Source organism: Ranitomeya imitator, chromosome 4 (assembly GCF_032444005.1).
Source record: "Ranitomeya imitator isolate aRanImi1 chromosome 4, aRanImi1.pri, whole genome shotgun sequence".
Lineage (NCBI taxonomy): Eukaryota > Metazoa > Chordata > Amphibia > Anura > Dendrobatidae > Ranitomeya > Ranitomeya imitator.
The window spans coordinates 687,217,779-687,232,538 of NC_091285.1; the positions used below are offsets into that span (position 1 = coordinate 687,217,779).

Sequence of the window (14,760 nt, forward strand, 5' to 3'; positions counted from 1 at the left end):
TCTAGTGATGTTTTCCAGTCCAAAGCTCTTGCTCAGCTGATTTTGCATTTTGGATGGACTTGGATAGGGCTTCTGGCTTTGGAAAGTGATTATGGCCAAGAAGGAATTCAACTTGTTAGAAAAGAAATTGTTAAAGCTGGAGCATGTGTTGCCTTCACAGAAACTATTATCACACGCCGTCCAGATTGCAATGCTCCACACATTGTTAATATATTGAAACAATCTTCAGCCAGAGTTGTGGTTGTCTTCTGCAGAGACATAGACTTGTTCCCAATATTGATGGAGATGGTAAAGCAGGATGTTGCCCAATTGATATTTGTTGCAAGTGAAGCCTTGGCAACCTCGACATTCTTCCAAGGAATGAGTGCAAGCCTTGTTATGGGCATGATTGGTGTAGCTCTCAACAGCGGGACAATTCCTGGACTTCAAAATTTCCTTAACAAAGTTCATCCCTCTATGCCCTTGGGAGGAAAATGGGCAAAAATACTCTGGGAGCTGGCTTTAATTGTGAATTTGTCAAGGAGAACATTACCAGTTCTTTGACTTCTTCAGTAAAGCAATGCACAGGAGCAGAAGACCTCAAGAGCGTTACTAACCGTTACACCAACGTTGGCAGTTTACGAGTCACATACAAAGCTTATTTAGCAGTGCAGATAATTGCCAAAGCTTTGGAAGACCTAAAATATTATGAAATCAAGGGTCTTCACCAGACAGTTGCTGACATTTTCAAGTTTAAGCCTTGGCAGGTATTTAATACTTTATATTAAGGATGTAAAAACTAAATTGAAAAGTTTAGTAGTAATTACTAGAGATGTGAAAATTTGTTCAACGTGAATTGAATTTGCAGAGAATTTTACAAAAAAAATTTGGATTCTCCTCAATTTTGATTTTCTTTGCCAATTCACTACATTGAAAATAATGAAATAATTATCTGTTTGATATTTTCCTGAATTGTAGAGGGACAGTAAAAGGATTAATTAAAAAATAAATACATTTCATAACGCTGATTACATGTCCCATCGCTGAAGCCTTTGCACTGCCCAGCCTCTTTTTTCCCAATGTCCAGAGCCGAATAGGCCTCAAAATAACATCACTAGTTGTAACATCATGGTGTTATGACCTGAATTGATGTGAACTTATCAGGTTTTCAAGGACGCACGGCATAACATTGTGACAACAAATGTGTGTCATGGACAAAAATTTTGAGAATGAGACAAATATTAATTTTTCCAAAGTCTACTGCTTCATTTTTTCTAATGGCAATTTGCATATACTCCTGAATGTCAGAGTGATCAGCTTAACAGCAATTACTGTACTTGCAAAGTCAATATTTGCCCAGAAAATGAACTTTAACCCCCAAAACACATTCCAACATCATTGCAGTCCTGCCTTAAAAGGAGCAGCTAACATCGTTTTAGTGATTGATCCATTAACACAGGTGTGGGTGTTGATGAGGACAGGGCTGGCGATAAATCAGTCATGATTAAGTAAGAATGACATCACTGGACACTTTAAAAGGAGGCTGGTGCTTGGTATCATTGTTTCTCTTCAGTTAACCATGGTTATCTCTAAAGAAACACGTGCAGCCATCATTGCACTGCACAAAAATGGCCTAACAGGGAAGAGTATCGCAGCTACAAAGATTGCACCTCAGTCAACAATCTATCGCATCATCAAGAACTTCAAGGAGAGAGCTTCCATTGTTGTCAAAAAGGCTCCAGGGCGCCCAAGAAAGACCAGCCAGCGCCAGGACCGTATCTTAAAACTGTTTCAGCTGCGGGATCGGACTACCAGCAGTGCCGAGCTTGCTCAGGAATGGCAGCAGGCTGGTGTGAGGGCTTCTGCACGCACTGTGAGGCGGAGACTCTTTGAGCAAGGCCTGGTTTCAAGGAGGGCAGCAAATAAGCCACTTCTCTCCAGAAAAAACATCAGGGACCGACTGATATTTTGCAAAAGGTACAGCGAGTGGACTGCTGAGGACTGGGGCAAAGTCATTTTCTCTGCTGAATCCCCTTTTCGATTGTTTGGGACATCTGGAAAACAGCTTATTCGAAGAAGAAGAGGTGAGCGCTCCCACCAGTCTTGTCTCATGCTAACTGTAAAGCATCCTGAAACTATTCATGTGTGGGGTTGCTTCTCAGCCAAGGGAATCGGCTCACTCACAGTCTTGCCTAAAAACACAGCCATGAATAAAGAATGGTACCAGAATGTCCTCCAAGAGCAACTTCTCCCAACCGTCCAAGAGGAGTTTGGCGCCCAACAATGCCTTTTCCAGCATGATGGAGCACCTTGCCATAAAGCAAAGGTGATAACTAAATGGCTCATGGAACAAAACATAGAGATTTTGGGTCCATGGCCTGGAAACTCTCCAGATCTTAATCCCATTGAGAACTTGTGGTCAATCATCAAGAGACGGGTGGACAAACAAAAACCAACAAATTCTGGCAAAATGCAAGCATTGATTATGCAAGAATGGTCTGCTATCAGTCAGGATTTGGTCCAGTAGTTGATTGAGAGCATGCCAGGGAGAATTGCAGAGGTCTTGAAGAAGAAGGGTCAACACTGCAAATATTGACTTGCTGCATTAACTCATTCTAACTGTCAATATAACCTATTGGTACTCATAATATGATTGCAATTATATTTCTGTATGTGATATAAACATCAGACAAACACTAATAAAAACCAGAGGGCAGCAGATCATGTGAAAATATAATTTTGGGGTCATTCTCAAAAATTTTGGCCATGACTGTACATTTGTTATGCACTTCGGTGTGAGAAAAGTAATAATAATAATAATAATAATAATAATAATAATAATAATAAGGAACATTCAATTTGCATCAAATAACTTCAGTGTGAATCAAAATTTTCTGGCAAATTTAAGCAAACCGACAAACTTAAGACTTTAAAAAAAATTGAATGCTCTTAAATTTTCATGTACAAAACTCCTTCAGAAAATTTGCTTGACCACTAAAAGTGAGCAAATTTTATTTGAGTAAAATTAAATTTTACCAGAAATTCACAAAATATGATAAAATAAATTAGGATTTTTTTGTAATTAGCTTCTTTGAGGTTTCAGCAGCAAAGGCCGGGGGCCAACATTTTCCTGGACCATAAAAGGCTAAAAAATGTTTAAAAATGTTAAATAAAACACTGTATACTCACCTCACCACTTACCTCTATGACCCCTCATTCATCACGGTCACCTGTCCGCTCCTCGACACATCGTTTGATTACTGCCACTTATGATGAAATCTCCAGGTCTCCTACCCTTGAGCCAGGACTTCTGAAGGTCATGGTGGAGGGTCTAGACTGGTTAGCGGTAAGATAAGTATAAAGATCTTTTTTTATTACTTTTTAAAAATTCTCTCTGTTATGTTGTGAGGTCTAGAGAGACCTCAAAACATAATAAGAGACATTACATTCCCGGGAAAGCCCATGTGAATAGGCAAATTCAACTTTTTTCCAATTCGCTTATCTCTACTGGCCATGAACAGATCAAAGTATCTCAGTCTTGAATTAATTAATTAAAAATCTCCTAATTTCTCAATTTCACATCTATAAGTTCAAGATCCTATAGATATGACACACAGCTACATTAGTTTATCTAAAATTATAAATGTTTTTTATTACACATTTTGAAGAATAAAAACACCAACAGAGATATTATCCTCAACAAGCATACAATTTCCAGGACGTTGGGTTGTGACACAATACATCATATATACAGTGGCTTGGGAAAGTATACACTCCTTCCGTAGCGGTAATGTTACGAATCATTATGGGATTGGTGGCAGCTCTCGGTCTGCTGAAATTTAAATGTTTTTTCCTTTTGTTCAAGCAGGAGTCCATGTCAGTCTCTTGGTGGCAGTTCTTTTAGACTGGTCAGATGATGTTGGTTGGTAACCACTCCCACCTCCAATTAAATAGTCACATGACCCATTAGCTGATGGTTGGTTATAGACTTTTCTTCTGTGCAGACCAGCTAGGTGTGTGGAACTATCCTGTGCCGGGGGTGTTGCTGCTGTTTGCGTTCTGATTCCTGGTGCCATTTTCTCTGCTGCTGTGGAGCTTAGCGGCAGAGCCTGAGCTGAGTATTTTCTTTTTTATCTGTCCCCTGATTGTCTCTTCCCCTTTGTGTTACCATCTGCAGTGGTGACGCTAGTGCCCTAGCCAGGGTTAGTAGAGGTGACAGTCAGGGATTAGGCACCTGATTGTGGTGGGAGAGGACCCGCCTAGGGAGTTAGGGAAGATTACGGACAGGCACAGGTTGGTGACAGGAGGAGTCCCATCCTTTGCTCCCAACCGTTAGGGCCTTACTCTCCTTTTTCCATCCCACCGTATTCATATGCTGTGTCATCTGCTGGTCTTACCCGTGTTCGAGTGTCACAAATTACAGCTGCAAGTCGCTTTTGATAAATCTCTAGAAGCTTTTTTCACTGGAATTTTTGCCCATTTCTCAAGGCACAACTGCTCCAGCTCCTTCAATTTAGATTCCCTGGTAAACAGCAATCTTCAAGTCTGACCACAGATTCTCAATTGGATTAAGGTCTGCGGTTTGACTCGGCCACTCCAAAACATTTACACATTTGCCCTTAACCCCTTAGTGACAGAGCCAATTTGGTACTTAATGACCAGGCCAATTTTTGCAATTCTGACCACTGTCACTTTATGAGGTTATAACTCTGGAACACTTCAACGGATCCCGCTGATTCTGAGACTGTTTTTTAGTGACATATTGTACTTCATGTTAGTGGTAACATTTCTTCGATATTACTTGCAATTATTTATGAAAAAAATGGAAATATGGTGAACATTTTTAAAAATTTGCAATTTTCAAACTTTGCATTTTTATGCCCTTAAATCAGAGAGATATGTCACAAAAAAATAGTTAATAAATAACATTTCCCACATGTCTACTTTACATCAGCACAATTTTGGAAACAAAATTTTTTTTGTTAGGGAGTTATAAGGGTTAAAAGTTGACCAGCAATTTCTCATTTTTACAACACCATTTTTTGTTAGGGACCACATCACATTTGAAGTCATTTTGAGGGGTCTATATGATAGAAAATAATGAAGTGTGACACCATTCTAAAAACTACACCCCTCAAGGTTCTCAAAACCACATTCTAGAAGTTTATTAACCCTTTACGTGCTTCACAGGAACTGAAACAATGTGGAAGGAAAAAATGAACATTTAACTTTTTTTTGCAAACATCTTAATTCAGAACCATTTTTTTTATTTTCACAAGTGTAAAAACAGAAATCTAACCACAAAAGTTGTTGTGCGATTTCTCCTGAATACGCCAATACCCCACATGTGGGGGTAAACCACTGTTTGGGCGCACCGCAGAACTTAGAAGTGAAGGAGCGCCGTTTGACTTTTTCAATGCAGAATTGGCTGGAATTGAGATTGGACGCCATGTCACGTTTAGAGAGCCCCTGATGTGCCTAAACAGTGGAAACCCCCCACAAGTGACCCCATTTTGGAAACTAGACCCCTTAAGGAACTTATCTAGATGTGTGGTGAGCACTTTGAACTCCCATGTGCTTCACAGAAGTTTATAATGTAGAGCCGTGAAAAAAAAAATCAAATTTTTTCTACAAAAATGATTTTTTGCCCGCAAATTTTTATTTTCACAAGGGTAACAGGAAAAATTAGACCACAAAAGTTGTTGTGCAATTTCTCCTGAGTACGCTGATACCCAATATGTGGGGGTAAACCACTGTTAGGGCGCACGGCAGAGCTTGGAAGAGAAGGAGTGCCATTTTACTTTTTCAATGTAGAATTGGCTGGAATTGAGATAGGACGCCATGTCGCGTTTGGAGAGCCCCTGATGTGCTTAACAGTGGAAACCCCCCACAAGTGACACCATTTTGGAAACTAGACCCCTTAAGGAACTTATCTAGGTGTGTGGTGAGCACTTTGAACCCCCATGTGCTTCACAGAAGTTTATAACTTAGAGCCGTGAAAAAAAAAATCACATTTTTTCTACAAAAATGATCTTTTTGCCCACAAATTTTTATTTTCACAAGGGTAACAGGAGAAATTAGACTACTAAAGTTGTGCAATTTCTCCTGATTACGTCGATACCCAATATGTGGGGGTAAACCACTGTTTGGGCGCACCGCAGAGCTTGGAAGAGAAAGAGTGCCGTTTTACTTTTTCAATGTAGAATTGGCTGGAATTGAGATCGGACGCTATGTCGCGTTTGGAGAGCCCCTGATGTGCCTAAACAGTAGAAATGCCCCACAAGTGACCCCATTTTGGAAACTAGACTCCCCATGGAACTTATCTAGATGTGTGGTGAGAACTTTGAATGCCAAAGTAGTGCTTCACAGAAGTTTATAATGCAGAGTCGTGAAAATAAAAAAAATAATTTTTTTCCACAAAAATGATTTTTAGCCCCCAAGTTTTTATTTTCACAAGGGTAACAAGAGAAATTGGACCTTAGAAGTTGTTGTCCAATTTATCCCGAGTATGCTGATGCCCCATATGTGGGGGTAACCCACTGTTTGGGCGCACGGTAGAGCTCAGAAGGGAGGGAGCACCATTTGACTTTTTGAGCACAAAATTGGCTGTCGTGTTTGGAGACCCCCTGATGTACCTAAACAGTGGAAACCCCCCAATTCTAGCTCCAACCCTAACCCCAACACACCCCTAACCCTAATCCCAACCTGATCCATAATCCTAATCACTAACCCTAACCATAATCACAACCCTTACCCCACAACAACCCTAATGTCAACCCTAAGCTTAACCCTAATCAAAACCCTAAATCCAACACACCCCTAATCCTAATCTCAACCCTAACCTCAAACCTAACTCTAATCCCAATACACCCCTAATCACAACCCTAACCTTAACCCTAATCCCAAACCTAACCCTAATCCCAAGCGTAACCCTAATGCCAACCCTAACCCTAATACCAACCCTAATCCAAACCCTAACCCTAATCCCAACTCTAACCCCAACTTTAGCCCCAACCCTAGCCCTAACTTTAGCCCCAACCCTAACCCTAGCCCTAAGGCTACTTTCACACTTGCATCGTTTGGCATCCGTCGCAATCCGTCGTTTTGGACAAGAAATTGATCCTGCAAATGTGCCGCAGGATGCGTTTTTTGCCCATAGACTTGTATTGCCGACGGATCGTGACGGATGGCCACACGTCGCGTCCGTCGTGCACTGGATCAGTTGTGTTTTGGCGGACCGTCGGCACAAAAAAACGTTCAATGAAACTTTTTTTGTACGTCGCATCCGCTATTTCTGACTGCGCATGCGTGGCCGTAACTCCGCCCCCTCCTCCCCAGGACATAGATTGGGCAGCGGATGCATTGAAAAACTACAGCCGCTGCCCACGTTGTGCACAATTTTCACAACGTGTGTCGGTATGTCGGGCCGACGCATTGCGACGGCCCCGTACCGACGTAAGTGTGAAAGAAGCCTAACCCTAAATTTAGCCCCAACCCTAACCCTAAATTTAGCCCCAACCCTAGCCCTAACCCTAACCCTAACCCTAGCCCTAGCCCTAACCCTAGCCCTCGCCCTAACCCTAGCCCTAACCCTAACCCTAACCCTAGCCCTAACCCTAGCCCTAACCCTAGCCCTAACCCTAACCCTAACCCTAGCCCTAACCCTAACCCTAGCCCTAACCCTAACCCTAACCCTAATTTTAGCCCCAACTGCTGTTCTCCTGCCGGCCAGCAGATGGAGACAGATGGCAGGCGCACTGCGCATGCCCCCACCATTTTCTTTTGCCGGCGGCCAGGAGGAGCAGCAGGAGGATCCAGGGACACAGGTGAGTATAATAGGGTCCCCGAATCCCCCTATTTCTCTGTCCTCTGATGTGCGATCACATCAGAGGACAGAGAATTACACTTTACTTTTTTTTTTTTTTTGCGATCGCCGGTAAACAGTTAATTACCGGCAATCGCAAAACAGGGGTCGGTAAAACCGACCCCGATCATGCTCTTTGGGGTCTCGGCTACCCCCGGCAGCCGAGACCCCAAAGATTCTCGCGGGGCCGGCCGGCGGGCGCACTGCGCATGCGCCCGCCATTTTGAAGATGGCGGCGCCCACCGGGAGCCACGAGGAGCACCAGGGGAGATAGTTGAGTATCGGGGGGCTATCTGGGACCCCTTTTCTCTGTCCTCCGATGTGCGATCACATCGGAGGACAGAGAAATTTAAAAAAATCGCGTTTTTTTTTTGCGATTGCCGGTAAAAGGTTAATTACCGGCGATCGCAAATGCGGGGTCGGTAAAAAAAAACCCGAATCATGTTCTCTGGGGTCTCAGCTACCCCTGGCAGCCGAGACCCCAGAGACAATCCGACTCTGGGGGGCGCTATTTACTTTTTCCACAGTGCCGTTAATTAACGGCGCTGTGCTTTAAGTACCCTTAGCGGCCGCCGTTAAAAGGCGTATCGGCGGTCGCTAAGGGGTTAAACCACTTGAGTGTTGCTTTAGCAGTATGCTTTGGATCATTGTCTTACTGGAAGGTTAACCTCCATCCCAGTGTCAGATCACTAACAGACTGAAACGGGTTTTGCTCAATGATATCCCTGTATTTTGCACCATTCATCTTCCCCTCAACTTGGACTATTTTCCCTGTTTGTGCTGACGAAAAACTTGGTGTTCTTGGAGTGATGAGCTGTGTTGCTTTGACGCCAAACATAGTGTTTACCTTGGAGGCCAAAAAGTTCAAATTTTGGTTTCATCTGACCACAGCACTCTCTTCCATACATTTGAGGAGTCTCCCACATATCTTTTTGGTAAAGTTAAAATAAGGCTTACAATTTTGGTGGGTAAGTAAAGTCTTTTTACTGCCATTCTTCAATGAAGGCCACCTCTAGGGAGCATAATGTGGATATATGGACAGATACTCCAATCTCTGTTCAGGAACTCTGCAGCTCCTTCAGGGTTACCTCTGGTATCTGTGCTGACTCTCTCATTAATGCCCTCCTTGCTGGGCTGAGAGTTTTGGTGGGAAGCCCTCTCTTGGCAGGTTGGTTGGGGTACCATGTTCTTTCCATATGATGTAAATGGATATGATGGTGCTCAGGGGGATTATCAGAGATTATGATATTTTTTATAACCCAACCCTGACTTGTACTTCTCAACAACTTTGTCCCTGACTCATTTGGATATCTCCTTGGTCTTCACGGTGTAGTTTGGAGATCTCCTTGGTCTTCATAGTGTTTGGTTAGTGGTGCCTCTTGTTAATAGTGTTGCAGCCTCTGTGGCTTTTCAGAAAAGGTAAAATGTATATACACAGAAATGTGACACTGAATACATTTGCAAGCCACTGTGTATATACACTGCTCAAAAAAATAAAGGGAACACTTAAACAACAGAATATAACTCCAAATAAATCAAACGTCTGTGAAATCAAACTGTCCATTTAGGAAGCAACACTGTTTGATAATCAATTTCACATGCAAATGGAAAGGACAACAGATGGAAATTATTGGCAATTATCAAGACACGCTCAATAAAGGAGTGGTTCTGCAGGTGGGGACCACAGACCACATCTCAGTACCAATGCTTTCTGACTGATGTTTTGGTCACTTTTGAATGTTGGTTGTGCTTTCACACTTGTGGTAGCATGAGACGGATTCTACAACCCACACAAGTGTCTCAGGTAGTGCAGCTCATCCAGGATGGCACATCAATGCGAGCTATGGCAAGAAGGTTTGCTGTGTCTGTCAGTGTAGTGTAGTGTCCAGAGGCTGGAAGCACTACCAGGAGACAGGCCAGTACACCAGGAGACGTGGAGGGGCCGTAGGGCAACAACCCAGCACCAGGACCGCTACCTCAGCCTTTGTGCAAGGAGGAACAGGAGGAGCACTGCCAGAGCCCTGCAAAATGACCTCCAGCAGGCCACAAATGTGCATGTGTCTGCAGTGCACAGATAGAAACTGACTCTATGAGGATGGTCTGAGTGCCCGATGTCTACAGATGGGGGTTGTGCTCACAGCCCACCACCGTGCAGGACGCTTGGCATTTGCCACAGAACACTAGGATTGGCAAATTCGCCACTGGGGTCCTGTGCTCTTCACAGATGAAAGCAGGTTCATACTGAGCACATGTGACAGACGTGACAGGGTCTGGAGACCGCGTGGAGAGCAATCTGCTGCCTGCAACATCCTTCAGCATCCTTCATCCAACAAACAAATTTGTTGGAATTTTTCTGCTATTTCCAGCCAACTCTCTTCTCAACTGAGAAGTAGTGTTGAGCATTCCGATACCGCAAGTATCGGGTATCGGCCGATACTTGCTGTATCGGAATTCCGATACCGAGATCCGATATTTTTGTGATATCGGGTATCGGTATCGGATCAACAGGGATGTGTAAAATAAAGAATTAAAATAAAAAATATTGATATGCTCACCTCTCCGGCGGCCCCTGGACATCATGCGGCTAACCTGGAGGCTTCTTTGTTTAAAAAGCGCGCCTTTCGGACCTGGGAATGACGTCCCGGGTTCTGATTGGTCGCGTGCCGCCCATGTGACTGGCACGCGACCAATCAGAAGCCGTGACGTCATTCGCAGGTCCTCAATTCCTAGAATTAGCAGTTTTTTGAATGAGAATGACGTCGCGGCTTCTGATTGGCCGCGTGCCGCCCATGTGACCGGCACGCGGCCAATCAGAAGCCGCGACGTCATTCTCATTCACAAAACTCCTAATTCTAGGAATTGAGGACCTGCGAATGACGTCACGGCTTCTGATTGGTCGCGTGCCAGTCACATGGGTGGCACGCGACCAATCAGAACCCGGGACGTCATTCCCAGGTCCTAAAGGCGCGCATTTTAAACAAAGAAGCCTCCCGGTTAGCAGCGTGAAGTCCAGGGGCCGCCGGAGAGGTGAGCATATCAATATTTTTTTTTTTAATTCTTTATTTTACACATCCCTATGGATCCCAGGGCCTGAAGGAGAGTTTCCTCTCCTTCAGACCCTGGGAACCATGAGAATACCTTCCGATACTTGATGTCCCATTGACTTGTATTGGTATCGGATATCGGTATCGGCGATACCCGATATTTTTCGGGTATCGGCCGATACTATCCGATACCGATACTTTCAAGTATCGGACGGTATCGCTCAACACTACTGAGAAGCAGCAATATGTGTCACTTCTTGCGATGAGGTGTCCAATTATGATTTTTATTAAAATAATGTAGTGTGTCATATCCATAGGTTCTATAATTTCAGTTGATTCACAATGTTAGCTAAACATTAATGTGGGATTAGTGAATATTTCATTTCATTTGATCATGTGATCATTTGATCTCTTCTATAACATGCTGTAATACACGTATTGTTATTTTGTAGAGCATTATGCCTTTCACTGTAAAATTGTCATTCATTCAGGCCTTGCCTCTGGGATTTCCAGGGTACACGGGACAGTCAAAGGAAGCCCTTTCCTCGGTCAAAATACTTAAATGCCTGTCTATAGTAGAAGCTTGATTTCTCAAAAAACCTGGTAACGAAGCCATTAATTTGACTTGTGTAATTACTTTTTTTTTACAGCTTCTTCACTACATTAAGCAAGCTAGGATTAGAATGAGTAGCGGTCAAGAACTTTATTTTGACGATAATGGCGACCCACCTGCTGCCTATGATATTGTCAACTGGCAGCTAGGCCCAGAGGATACCATAAAACACATCAAGGTTGGAAGCTATGACACCACTAGATCTTCAGATCAAATTTTCCAAATAAACACAAGTGTCATTCAGTGGCCTTCAGGGTACCAGAAGGTAGGAAGAATAACAAAATACAACCGTTTTACCACAGAAAATAAACCATTGTCATTGATGGCCACTTGTCTGTGATTGGTCAGGGTCAGACTTCTGACACCATAACTGATCTGCACGTTGTAGCAGCACAAAACTTTACTGTAACTTTAGGAGGCAAAAATGCTTGACAGTTACATTACTGACTGAATTATAACATTGAACAGACAACCTAATTTTTAAGGTTCCTGGTCTCTTCACAGGACACAATTCCAATTCCAGGACAGTGTTACTTCACAATGGCCTCAACTGTCATTTCCTCTTTCATGGAATATCAGAAAAGAGGTCTCCTCCTTCCAGGCCTACTCCCCGAGCTCTACCTTTCCCATATTTCCTGACTTAGGTCCAGCACTTCTGAGCCTTGCTCCTCCTTTTCCACACTCTGTTCTCTATGACCTTAGTCTTCTTTACCTAAGTCAAGCTCTTTACAGCTCTATTCTTCTTAGCTCATAAGGTACTATAAATGTTCATATTCTTTTTCACTTTGTCTCATGTCATACTACTTTTTTTGGATGACTACTTTTAGTCCTGAGCACCTTAAAACTTGATGTACTTTGAATGTACATCATTGTAACCTGATAACACGAGACTCTTCTTGGGAGTCCTCCACTGTCTGTAAGTTCTCCAGTAGTGGACAGGTAAGAACACCAACATTCCTGCAGTCAATGGCAGAAGACAATTGTCATTGACGTACTGCCAGGTATATTGTCCTGCTTTCCATAAAACCTACAACCTAGAGAAGCAACATATAAGAATCGGCATAATGCAAAGCTGCATCTACTGAGAAGTCTCTCAGAGAAACTATTTAGCACAAGCAACCAGTAATAAAGTCTGCATCCTCAGTCCAAGATAAAGTATAGTTTTTTTTAGTAAAAAAGGGAAAACCATCAGCTCATCCAGCATAAAAAAAAGGTCCTATTTGCACTGAAAAACTAGTAGTATGGCATGTCCACTGGTGCAAAAGAAATGTGAAATCCAGTAAAAAGGATCCTTAAAAATTGTATTTATTGAAAATCCATAGAAATACAATCCACCATCATGTAAATCGTAGATGCGTTCCAAACTACGTCTTTGCTACATCTTTGCACCAAGACGTAGTCTGAAACGCGTCTGACGTTTACATGGTGATTAACTGGATTTTAGTGGATTTTCGATAAATGCAATTTTTACGGATACTTTTTGCTGGATTTTACTTTTGCATATAGTTTTTACTCCATTATATTTTCACTGACGCATCTTGGTCACATCACTGTAGTATCAAACATGATGATGTCTAAGTGAACGGGTCAATGGCTGGTACTTCAGCTCAATCCACTCAAGTGAGAGAAAATAATCAGAACTAGTTTTACAAATGGTGAATGCAATTTATATTTATTAGTTTATCATTATCTCTAATGCCTACTAATTACATTTTTGTTCAGGTCAGGTTGATACCTATGGGTATAGCCCAACACATGAACCCGAATAATGACCTAATTATCTCCATTTTTGTAAGCCTTGATTAGAGTTATACAAGCATCACTGATGGACTGTGTGTGTAGAGGTCTAATGTAACATATAATGATGGAAAAGCTACTCCATCTTTTCATTTCTAGTTCTTGTGCTCTCAGGTTCCTCTGTCGGTCTGCAGTGAAAGTTGTCCACCCGGTTTAAGGAAGGCTGCAAAAAGAGGTCAACCTGTTTGCTGTTTTCAATGTATTCCATGTCGTCAAGGAGAAATCTCAAACCAAACAGGCAAGACTCACCAATGTAGTTGTTATTAAACATAATACACAAAATTGCTCACTTATTTTATTGGTTTTCTTTTAGATGCTATTGTTTGCCTCAAGTGTCCATGGGATCATTGGTCAAACCTTCAAAAATCTGCATGTCTCCCAAAGACCATAGAATTTCTCTCTTATGAAGACCCAATAGGCTCAACCTTGGCAGTGACCACAGTGATTTCCTCTTTAGTGCCTGCTACCATATTACGACTGTTCATAAAATACAAGAGCAGTCCCATAGTGAAGGCGAACAACTACCATCTGAGCTGCTTTCTTCTTGTTTTGCTGTCTTTTTGTTTCCTTTGTTCCTTGGCCTTCATTGGCCTGCCCCACCATGAGAAGTGTCTCCTTCGACAGTGCGCATTTGGCATTGCTTTTGCACTTTGTGTCTCTTGCATCTTGGCCAAAACTATCACAGTAGTATTCGCTTTCATAGCTACAAAACCAGGTAGTCAACTAAAAATATGGACAGGCCTTTGGGTTTCTTTCGTATTTATATCCATATGTACTTTACTACAACTTCTCTTATGTATAATTTGGCTGTTACTCGCTCCACCATTTCCCCAGTACAACACACAAACTCAACCAACACTCATCAGCTTTGAATGTAACGAAGGGTCAACTATTGCTTTTTGGTGCATGTTGGGATATCTTGGTATCTTGGCATCTACCAGCTTTGCTGTTGCGTTTATGGCCAGAAGACTCCCCGACAGCTTCAATGAAGCTAAATTTATCACATTTAGCATGTTCGTCTTCCTTAGCGTTTGGATGTCTTTTATTCCAGCCTACCTTAGCACCCAAGGAAAATACACTGCAGCTATGGAGATATTTGCCATTCTTTCTTCAAGTTGGGCTCTTGTTATCTGTATGTTTCTTCCTAAATGTTTTATAATTTTGTTTCGACCCTACATGAACTCCCGGGAATACCTTATGAGGAAAGTTAGGTTCCAACCCTATGGATGACATCAAAATGATATGTTCTATAGATGTCTATTCTAAAGAATATAAAAACTTTACTATAAGTAGATCACAATTATTATATCTTACAGTCAAAATTGAAGAGTTCCTGTATATCATGAAACGGCCTTATCAAATTATGTCACACATCCATTTTTGGAGTTACTATGCACCGTGTTCCAAATTATTTAGCAAATTGGATTTAAGTGTCATAAAGATTTAATTGTTTTGTTTTTCAA

General features: G+C 42.2%; 1 protein-coding gene across 1 annotated transcript; it reads left to right on the forward strand.

The window, feature by feature from the left end:
- Nucleotides 1-473: 473 nt before the first annotated feature.
- LOC138674706 (vomeronasal type-2 receptor 26-like) lies at nucleotides 474-14,527 on the forward strand. The gene is made up of 3 exons (XM_069762522.1): nucleotides 474-746; nucleotides 13,412-13,535; nucleotides 13,611-14,527. Exons 1-3 carry the CDS (start codon nucleotides 474-476, stop codon nucleotides 14,525-14,527), a joined length of 1,314 nt encoding a protein of 437 aa, XP_069618623.1.
- Nucleotides 14,528-14,760: the final 233 nt, after the last annotated feature.

Coding starts and splice junctions, on each gene's coding strand:
- LOC138674706 (XM_069762522.1), top strand. CDS start 474: ATGGGCAAAAATACTCTGGGAGCTGGCTTTAATTGTGAATTTGTCAAG. Junction 747..13,411: donor TCAAGTTTAAGCCTTGGCAG/GTATTTAATACT, acceptor TTGTGCTCTCAG/GTTCCTCTGTCGGTCTGCAG. Junction 13,536..13,610: donor AGAAATCTCAAACCAAACAG/GCAAGACTCACC, acceptor GTTTTCTTTTAG/ATGCTATTGTTTGCCTCAAG.